Here is a 10824-nt window from a genome sequence, read left to right on the forward strand (position 1 = left end):
AAACCATTCAACATCCATTCATCCCTCCACTGCACACTCCTTCCCCATCTACTTCCTCCATCCTTAAATCCTACATTATTATGCCACTAAATCCTCATTCCTTCCATAATGTCACTCCCAATCCCTTCCTAACAGTCAAGAACCCAGGGGAGGACGCACCCACACCTGGACACCCGCGGGACCCTGGAGGCACCCCTAAGTGTGGTGGTGTCTGGGGCAGTCGTGGGCGTGGTGGTTGGCGTGGCGGTGGTGGTGGCGGGCGTGGTAACCTGCCGCGCCCGCAGAGGCCAACAGCTCCCGAAGGCTCACCACCACCATCATAACGTCTCGGGTGAATCGTTGCTGGAGATGCCGAGTCAGGGGGTGATGTTCCCGACCTATAGTGGGGGCAGCCATCCCTCGTGTGGTGAGTATGAGGCCATTCTTTTCGAGCCTTTCGGAGCTTGGTGGTAGGTGTTGGAATAGTGGTAGTCGTCGTTGTCGTAATAGTAGTAGTAGTAGTAGTAGTAGTAGTAGTATCAATAGTAGTGGTAGTAGTAGTAGTAACATCAGCAGTAGAAATTGTTGCAGTGAAAAAAGAAATCCAGTCTATACATACGACTGACCATATTCACACACACACACACACACACACACATATGATTAGGCTTTCGTAGAGGTTGTGGGTTGTTCCATTGGTAATTTTGAGCTTAGTGATGGTTTGAGAAGACTTTTGCACCATGAATGTGAAAATAAGAGCAAATAATGAATCTATGTGAGAGAGAGAGAGAGAGAGAGAGAGAGAGAGAGAGAGAAAACAGACAAATTAAGACAGACTGAGAAGGGTCTTACATATGGTGGTAAAATTCATCATTCGGTTAGTATATGGCCCACACACTCAAACATTTTGGAGCTTACACGCACACAATGGATAAGGCTTTCGTAGAGGTTATGGGTTTTTCAATGGCTACTTTTATGAGCCTAGTGATAGTATGTCAAGGCTTCTACACCATCAACAAGAAAAAGAAGACTCCTGAGAACTCCACTAATGTCCTTTGTAGCCTTTGGAAATAGTTGTTGTGGAGGCCGAAAGCGTATGAGAATAAAGGCCTAGAAGGGAGAGACACACAGACAGAGACAGATAGACCGAGAAGGTTATTACGCTGTGGGTGGTGTTAATTTACGAGAGGAAAGGGAAGAGGGGAGGAGGGAGAGAGAGAAGTGGTAAACCGAGAGGAAGAAGGGAAGGGTGACAGAGCAGAAGGTGGGATAATGTGTGTGTGTGTGTGTGTGTGTGTGTGTGTGTGTGTGTGTGTGTGTGTGTGTGTGTGTGTGTTTGTGTGTCCTAATTCTAAGCCTTGCTTCTCTGCTTCTCCCTTCCTCACGTCTCTTTGCCACCGTCCTCCTTTCTCTCTCCCTTTCTCTCTTCATCTCTCCTCCACCCTCCTCCCTCTATCCCTCCATTTCTCCATACACAGGTCTCTTTACCACCTTCTCTCTCTCTCTCTCTCTCTCTCTCTCTCTCTCACTCTCTCTCTCTCTCTCTCTCTCTCCATACTCTCTCTCTCTCTCTCCTCCTCCCGCCCACAGAGCTCCTGACCACCTTCTCGCCCGGCCCTGTGGTGGTGACCCAGGTGACCTCCGCCCGCTCCTCCCGCCGCTCCTCACCCCTCATGCGCAAGTCCTCCACACGCAGCGCACCCGGCGGGAGTTCCCCAAGGAGGACGCGCCCCCGAGCTGCCTCATGTCGCGGTGGTCCTGTTCATGTCCTTGAGGTGGAGGCGGATGACATCACAACACCGCGGGTCGAGATTCACTCCCCGTCAAGGCTCTCCAGGCTCAGCTTACGGAACCTACGCCGAAGGGAATCCCAGCCTATCATGAACCGGGAATCCCAGTCCGTGCTGAGCCTACCGCATTCCCAGGAGGTGGAAGGGACCCAGGGAGCGTTAACCCCCTCCAACGTGCAGCCTCAGCCTCAGAGTGAGGTGCAGATGGAGCAGAGTGTGATGGGGCTGACCGAGGAGCAGATAGGTTTTGATACTCTCCAGCCCCCGCAGCCAGTCCTCGAGCCCCAGCCTGATGTAGCACTGCCCCCAGAACCCCAGGCTGTCCTCCCTCCCCTCACAGCTCCCTACGTCCACCTGACACCTCCCCCTGGGCATGTCTCCCCTGCACCATTACCCCAGCAGCTGGCTCTCTCCCCCCAGGTCTCCCAGCATCACCTCTCCCCGCACCCCACCTCGCACCCCCTCCACCACCCCCCGCCCCAGCCCCTCCACCCGCAGATACACACAGTCTCGCTCCCCCAGGTAATGTACCCCGCCGCCCTCCCCCATATGGCCCCGATCCCCGTGGTTGAGCCCCCCCCGCAGTCCCCCCTCACCTCTACCCCCCAGCTTCACACCTCCGCACTGCTCCTCCGCACGACGCCCCAGTACACCATCACCATCCCCCACGGCACGTACACCCCGGCAGGCATCCCCCCCAGCACCCAGGAGGGCCTTGCGCCATCACCACTACACCCGCCACCACCACCACCACGACACAACACCATTGCCACCACCTCCACGTCCCTTCCACACGTCATCACCACTCTCTCGCACTTCCCGCAGAATGCCACACCCACACCCACCTCCACTGTGCTCTACACCACCACCCTCCCCCCACACCACCACCACCATTATACCACCGCCGCCACCACGCTGCCCCGAGGTGGATGCGCAGGTGGAGGAGGTGGAACGCTCTCCCGCTTGGCCTCCCAGATCCACCCGTCGGTGCAGGGGGCGGAGAGTGGAGTCCCCCTGCAAGTTCTCTACCTCCCCCAAGAGAGCGCCGCCCCCCACCTCTCTCTCCAGGAAACTGCCATCGACCCCCTCCTCTGTACCTCCACCGGCGCCCCCTGTTCCTCCTCCACCTCCAATAACAACGTTCATTCCACTTTTCGCTACTCTGAGTGTTATTTATCCTCCTGAAGCACCCTCGCGACGCTCCTCATTCCATTTTCCGTGTTTATCTTCCTGAAAGCCGCCGCGACTCCCCCCGTCTTTGTTTTCTTTAGTTCATCCTCTTGAAGGCCACCACGAGTCTGCTCATTCCCGTTTTCCACTAGTTATTCCTCCCTACAAAATGAATTCCCAACTATACTCTGTTTTCAGTTATGTATCATCTTTAAGACCGTCTCGTCTCTTCTCTATTTTTGTTTTCTTTAGTTCATCCTCTTAAAAGCCACCGCGAGTCTGCTCATTCCCGTCTTCCATTAGTTACTCCTCTAAAGAAAAAATATTCGTAGTTCTCCTTATTCCATTTTCTATTATGTATCCTCAACCTCGACTATCCTCATTTTTCTTTTCTTTAGTTAATTCTCTTGAAAGCCACCACGAGTCTGCTCATTCCCGTTTTCCATTAGTTATTCTCCTAAAAAAGCATTCGTTACCCTCCTTATCCAATTTTCTATTATATATCCCCTTTAAGGTCACCTCTGCTCCCTTCATTCAATCTTTTTTATCATTTTTCCTCCTGAATGACTCCCACGACTTTCCTTAATCCAGTTTTCTATTATGCATTCTAATATGAACTAATATTTCTCCGCTTAAAGCCTTTCCTTATTTTGTTTCTACTATTCAAAGCTTAACACTCACAATTGCTCTCTTCTGCTTCTCTCTTGCGCTACCCGGTGATCATTTTCTTTACGGTAGAAAGAAAAAACACGATAACAAAGGACCGGGAACACGCAGCTTCATAAAAGAGAAAGAACGCAGAGGAAGATACCAAAATAGACAATGATGGAGTTGAGTTCCCGAGGTGATTTGATCCTCCCCTCCCCTCCTGAGAGAGTATTATGTGCCGGGAGAGAGAGAGAGGAAAGAGAGAAGAAGGAAGGTTGAATCTGACTTTACTGGCAACATTTATCCTCCTTACGACTAATGTCACTCTCGTTCCTTCTACTTCCAGCTGCTGAGTGTTAGTATTATTCATCTTCTGAGTACCGCACCGTCTCCGTTCGCTCTACTTTCTGCTACTCCCTCGACCATGAGTCTGCTACACTTTTCCAACTACTCTTGCGACCATGAATCTACTTACTTTACTTTCCTCGATCATGACTGCTCCACTTTTTCAACCACTCTCTCCACATGATGACTTCACTCAGCTACTTTTTCGACCATGATGTCTCTCTTCACTTCACTTTCTCTACTCTTTCGACCATAATGACTCTACTCACTTCACTCTGCTACTTTTTCGACCATGATGTCTCTCTTCACTTCACTTTCCTTACTCTTTCGACCATAATGACTTCACTTCACTCTGCTACTTTTTCGACCATGATGTCTCCCTTCACTTCAGTTTCCTTTCTCTTTCGACCATAATGACTACTCACTTCACTCTCCTACTTTTTCGACCATGATGTCTCTCTTCACTTCACTTTCTCTACTCTTTCGACCATAATGACTCTACTCACTTCACTCTGCTACTTTTTCGACCATGATGTCTCCCTTCACTTCAGTTTCCTTACTCTTTCGACCATGATGACTTCACTTCACTCTGCTACTTTTTCGACCATGATGTCTCTCTTCACTTCACTTTCCTTACTCTTTCGACCACGATGACTTCACTTTACTCTGCTACTTTTTCGACCATGATGTCTCTCTTCACTTCACTTTCTCTACTCTTTCGACCATAATGACTCTACTCACTTCACTCTGCTACTTTTTCGACCATGATGTCTCTCTTCACTTCACTTTCCTTACTCTTTCGACCATAATGACTTCACTTCACTCTGCTACTTTTTCGACCATGATGTCTCCCTTCACTTCAGTTTCCTTTCTCTTTCGACCATAATGACTACTCACTTCACTCTCCTACTTTTTCGACCATGATGTCTCTCTTCACTTCACTTTCTCTACTCTTTCGACCATAATGACTTCACTTCACTCTGCTACTTTTTCGACCATGATGTCTCCCTTCACTTCAGTTTCCTTTCTCTTTCGACCATAATGACTACTCACTTCACTCTCCTACTTTTTCGACCATGATGTCTCTTCACTTTCCTTTCTCGTTCGACCATAATGACTACTCACTCTCCTACTTTTTCGACCATGATGTCTCTCTTCACTTTCCACTTCTCTTTCGACCATGATGACTTCACTCTGCTATTTTTTCGACCATAATGTCTCCCTTCACTTCACTTTACTTACTTTTTCGACCATAATGACTCTACTCACTTCACTGTCCTCTACTCTTTCGACCATAACTCTCTTCACTTCACTCTCCCCTACCCTTTCGACCTCCATGACTCTCCTCACTTTACTTTTCCAGCTACCTTTTCGACCTCTTTTCAGTACTCTATAATTTTCTCTTTTTCGCTCCTTCGTACATGATAATAATACCCCAGCTGAAAAATAATTGAAGGCATCCGAACGGGTAAAAGAAAATGGTAAGGTCACTGATCAAGAGGGAAATAAATGCAGGTCAGTCTCACTACAGTCATCACGACCTCTGCGTCCAGCCTTCGTAAAAGATGATAAAGCCCAGTTGAAAAATAATTGAAAGCATCCAGAGAGGTACACAAAAATGGTTACGTCATTGATCAAAAAGGGAATAAAGGCAGATCAGTCTTCATTCAACCATCACGGCATGCACTTTCGGCTCCTCCATAAAAGATAAAGAAAAAAAAAAAACAGGTAAAAAAAATCTGTGCAGGTGGACTAACAAGCAATGGTTAATATCAGAGGAGGTATGATGTTTTTTCTTCGCCTCAATACTAAAACCTCCTTACACACATCACGACCTCCACTTTCCGCTCCTCAGTAAAAGGTAAAAACACAGGTACAATAAAAGGTAAAAAATAAAAATACAGGTAACAAATCAGTGAAGGTGGACTAACAAGCAACGGTTAATATCAAAAGAGGAATGACGATGGGTTTTTTTTTCTCCTCGATACAAAAACCTCCTGACACCCATCACGACCTCCACTTTCCGCTCCTCAGTAAATGGTAAAAAATATAAACACAGGTAAAAAAAATCAGTGAAGGTGGACTAACAAGCAATGGTTAATAACAAAAAAGGAATGACGATGTTTTTTTCGCCTCAATACAAAAACCTCCCTACACCCATCACGACCTCCACTTTCCGCTCCTCAGTAGAAGGTAAAAACACAGGAACAAAAAAATCACAGAAGATGGACCAACAAGTAACGGTTATTATCAAAAGACGAACGACGGTGCTTCATCCCCCTTACCAAAAAACACGATTCCTTACTGCATTACTTATCACCCATTACTCGAGACCCACACGCAACCGTCACCTTTAGGGGCTCTACTTCAAGGCGTCTTATCTTAGTCTTCCGAGGAGGGTTTCTTACGTACGAGTCCTGTGGGTGCCGCGGCCCTGATGGACGAGGACACTGCACCGACGTGACGCAGAGGATCAAAGGACATTCTCGAAGGGACGTGACAGGAAAGGCAATCAGTGGAGGGGAAGGTAAAGGTGGGAAGGTACACGATGGGGATCAATGAGGTATGAGGGGATGATAATATGAAGGTACAGACCGAGGATAAAAAAAAAAAGGTACAGGCTGGGGATGAAGGTGCAGGAAGGGGATAAAATAAAGGTAATGAGTTGAAGGGAAGGTAAAGGAGGAAAGGTAAGCGATGGGGGTCAATGAGAGGTAGGAGAGAATGATGACATAAATGTACATACAGGTTAGGGAATAAAAAAAGAACAGGATGGGGATGAAATGACGGTACAGGTAGGGATAAAATAAAGGAAATCACGGAAGGAAGAGTGGAAGTGGGAAGGTACACGCTGTGGATCAAAGAAGAATGAGAAAAATAATGAGCTGAAGTAAAGGTCATAAAAAGGGAAAATAAAGGTAAAAGCTGGGGACGAAATTAAAGTACAGAATAAGGAAAAAATAAAGGTAATCAGGGGAAAACAAGGTAAAGGTCGGAAGGTACACTATGGAATGTTAATGAGAGGTAGGAGATGATGATAAAATGCAGGTAAGCAATGACGGTCAATGAAGACTCAGAAGAATAATGACCTAAAAGGGAAAGTAAAGGTAAAGAATAAGGTAGACTAGGTGTGCAAGTTGAGAATAAATAAAGATAGGCGCTGACGATCAATGAAGAATCAGTAGAGTAATGAACTAGAGGGGGAACTAAGGGTAAATAAAAAAAGGTAAAATAAAAGTAGAAGTTAGTGCAAAATGAGGGTAGAGGCAAAGGATGAAAACAAAGAAAGATGTAGGAATCAATTTAGAGTTCACGGAAGAACTTTATCAGAAAAAAATACTAGAAAAATAATGAAAAAAATAAAGAAATATAATAAAGAAAAGTAATAAATGTGGAAGCAAAGGTAAAAGGGTACACTAAGGAAATGAAATGGGCAAGGGAGAAGGGAATGGGTGATTTTGTGTTCCGTTAAAGTGATGCAGTTCCATGTCTCAAAACTTTCTTACCCAATTATTCATAAACCCTTCCATAATTGTCTAGAAATTAGTTTTCCCTAACATTATTAACCCATCACACTCCACAACATTATACTCTCTCTCTCTCTCTCTAAGTTGGTAGCGTGCTGCATATTCATAAGGGGATTAATATTTCTTTAAGCAACGATTCAGTTCAGTCATTAGGAAGCGATTAGTGTGCAAACGATATAAAATAAAATGAAAACCTAGGATAAGAGAGAGAGAGAGAGAGAGAGAGAGAGAGAGAGAGAGAGAGAGAGAGAGAGAGAGAGAGAGAGAGAGAGAGAGAGAGAGAGAGAGAGAGAGAGATGACAAAGCGATGGAATGAAAAAAAGAAAGATTGAATGAAAGACTAAACAAAAAAAATAAACAAGCAAAAAATGAAACAAAGGAATAGAACGAAACTAAAAATATGACTGACAAAAACAAAGAGATAAACTAACTGATAAATGTATGTGTGTATGTGTGTGTATGTGTGTGTGCGTGTGTGTGTGTGTGTGTGTGTGTGTGTGTGTGTGTGTGTGTGTGTGTGTGTGTGTATATATAAAAAAATATTTCATGAAACAAAATGATACAGAATGACAGAAATGACAGACAAAAATAAAAATAAACAGATACAGACAAAGACAGACAGACAGACAGACAGACAAAAGACATATACACAAATAGACATTCAGACATCCAAACAGGCAGGCAAACAAACACACAGATAACCAGACAGACAGACAGACAGACAGATAGACAGACAGACAGACAGATAAATAGAGATAGACAGACAGACAGACAGACAGACGGACACAGACACAAAGATAGACAAACAAAGAGATACAAAGACAGACAGAGACAAACATACAGATATACAAACAGAGACAAAGACAGACAGACATACGAGAGGAAAATTACAAAGCGAGACCAAAGCATTTTCAAAAGTTCCGGCAAACTTTAACAAAAAAGTCTTATTTAGTTTCTTCAAAGCAAAAAAATACAATATTCTCCTCGGGCAGAAAGAATATTGCGTTACACGTGAGAAGTTACATTTAATGAGCTGCCGAAATTAAATTATGGAAGAGGAGAGAAAACGAAGTAACAGAAAAAGAAGAGAAAGAAGAGAAAAAATATGACGAAGTTAGGATGAAAAAAAAATATGACAAAACAATATGTGCTTAATGATTTACTAATGAAAACACAAGATACACACACACACACACACGCACGTACACACACAAAAAAAAAAAAAACACGCACGTTACCGGGGTAGGCTAAATGAAAAATCTGTATGTTTAATAAGGTATGGAAAGCTGTGTGTGTGTGTGTGTGTGTATGTATGTGTATATGTGTGTGTGTGTGTGTGTGTGTGTGTGTGTGTGTGTGTGTGTGTGTGTGTGTGTGTGTGTGTGTGTGTGTGTGTGTGTGTGTGTGTGTGTGTGTGTGTGTGTGTGTGTGTGTGTGTGTGTGTGTGTGTGTGTGAAGACTCTCCCAAAGCGTTCAAATAGACTCATAAAGATGGTCAGGACAGATGCGCAGGTGAGAGAGAGAGAGGAGGAAGGGGGAGGGAGGAGGAAGGAGGATGGGAGAGGAAGGGGGGACGAAGGGAGGCTTAGGTGAGGAGAAGAAAGTAGGTGAAGAGAGGGTGAGGAGAAGAGGTGAAGAGAAGAATGTGTAAGAAAAGATAACAGAAGAGAAGAAGAAGAAGAGGGTAGTGAAGAAGTGAAGAAAGTGTAAGAAGAGAAAGTATAGGTGAAGAGAAGGTGAGGAGAGGCAATGAAGAGGGGAAGAAAATATAAGAAAAGAAAGTAGGTGAGGAGAGAGGGAGGAGAGGCGGTAAAGAGAAGAATACGGAAGAAAAGAAAGTAGAAAGGGAGAGAAGAGGCAATGAAGAGAAGGAGAAAGGAGTGTTGACGGGAGGAAAGAAAATATAGGAAAAAAGGAGATTTGGAGAGGCAGTGAAGAGGAGAAAGGAGTGTTGACGGAAGGAAAGAGAAAATAGGGGAAAAAGGAGATTTGGAGAGGCAGTGAAGAGGAGAAAGGGAGTGTTGACGGGAAGGGAAAGAGAAAATAGAGGAAAAAAAGGAGATTTGGAGAGGCAGTGAAGAGGAGAAAGAGAGTGTTGACGGGAAGGGAAAGAGAAAATAGAGGAAAAAAAGGAGATTTGGAGAGGCAGTGAAGAGGAGAAAGGGAGTGTTGACGGGAAGGGAAAGAGAAAACAGAGGAAAAAAAGGAGGCGAGAAGAGACGGCGAAGAGGAGAAAGGGAGTGTTGTAGGGAAGGGAAAGAGAAAATGGAGAAAGAAGGTGAAGTGAGAAGGTGCGATAGAGAGGAGAAAGGGAGTGTTGTGGGGAGGAGAAAAAAGAAAAATAGAGAAAGAAGAGGAGGATGAGAAGAGGAGTTAGAGAGAATGTGAAAATAGAGAAAGAAGAAGAGGTAAGAAGAGCCGGTGGAGAGGAGAAACTGTGTGTCGTGGGGAGAGGAAAGAGAAAACGGAGAAAGAATGGGAGGTGAGGCGTGGCAGTGAAGAGGAGAATGTATGTATTGTAGGGCAGAGACAGAGAAAATGGGGTAAGAGAGGAGGAGGGAAGGAACTGAGGGGAACAGGGGCAGGTATCCAGGGGGGAAGGGGCGCATGCGTCACCTGGGAAAAATCTCAGATACCACCCCAGGGGAGAGAGAGAGAGAGAGAGAGAGAGAGAGAGAGAGAGAGAGAGAGAGAGAGAGAGAGAGAGAGAGAGAGAGAGAGAGAGAGAGAGAGAGAGAGAGATAAGAGTAGATTACCATATCTAGAAAATAGTTTGTAATAACTCTCTCTCTCTCTCTTACAAACCCATTTGCACACACAAAAGGAACAAAGAATAATAACAGAAAAAATGAGAACATGAAAAAAAGAAATAGAACAAGAAAAATCATGACAGAAAAATCACCACTTTCTCACCACCACCACCATCACCATCACCACCACCACCATCACCATCACCACCACCACCACCATCACCACCACCACCACCACCACCACCACCATCACCACCACCATCACCATCACCCCCACCACCACCAGTTAGACAGATGTTTAGATGGACACGAGAGCAGGTAATTAGATATTGGAGTGGGTATGTGTGTGTGTGTGTGTGTGTGTGAGAGAGAGAGAGAGAGAGAGAGAGAGAGAGAGAGAGAGAGAGAGAGAGAGAGAGAGAGAGAGAGAGAGAGAGAGAGAGAGAGAGAGAGAGAGAGAGAGAGAGAGAGAGAGAGAGAGAGAGAGAGAGTATAAGACAAGAAGGAAGAAAAAAACTGATACAAAAAAGAGGAACAAAGAAAGAAAGGGAAGCAAGAGCACTCAAGAGAAACCAAATCCTCTCTCACTCACTCTCCTCTTCTTCTTCTTCCTCC

The 10824-nt window shown here is 45.2% G+C and overlaps 1 protein-coding gene across 1 annotated transcript; it reads left to right on the top strand.

The window, feature by feature from the left end:
- Positions 1-305: 305 nt before the first annotated feature.
- On the top strand, positions 306-2954 carry LOC126990853 (tyrosine-protein phosphatase non-receptor type 23-like). Its single transcript, XM_050849506.1, has 2 exons — positions 306-406; positions 1570-2954. The coding sequence occupies exons 1-2, from the start codon at positions 349-351 to the stop codon at positions 2952-2954; spliced, it is 1443 nt and encodes a 480-aa protein (XP_050705463.1). The 5' UTR covers positions 306-348.
- Positions 2955-10824: the final 7870 nt, after the last annotated feature.

The sequence above is a fragment of the Eriocheir sinensis genome, unplaced genomic scaffold (assembly GCF_024679095.1).
Source record: "Eriocheir sinensis breed Jianghai 21 unplaced genomic scaffold, ASM2467909v1 Scaffold214, whole genome shotgun sequence".
NCBI classification, from domain to species: domain Eukaryota; kingdom Metazoa; phylum Arthropoda; class Malacostraca; order Decapoda; family Varunidae; genus Eriocheir; species Eriocheir sinensis.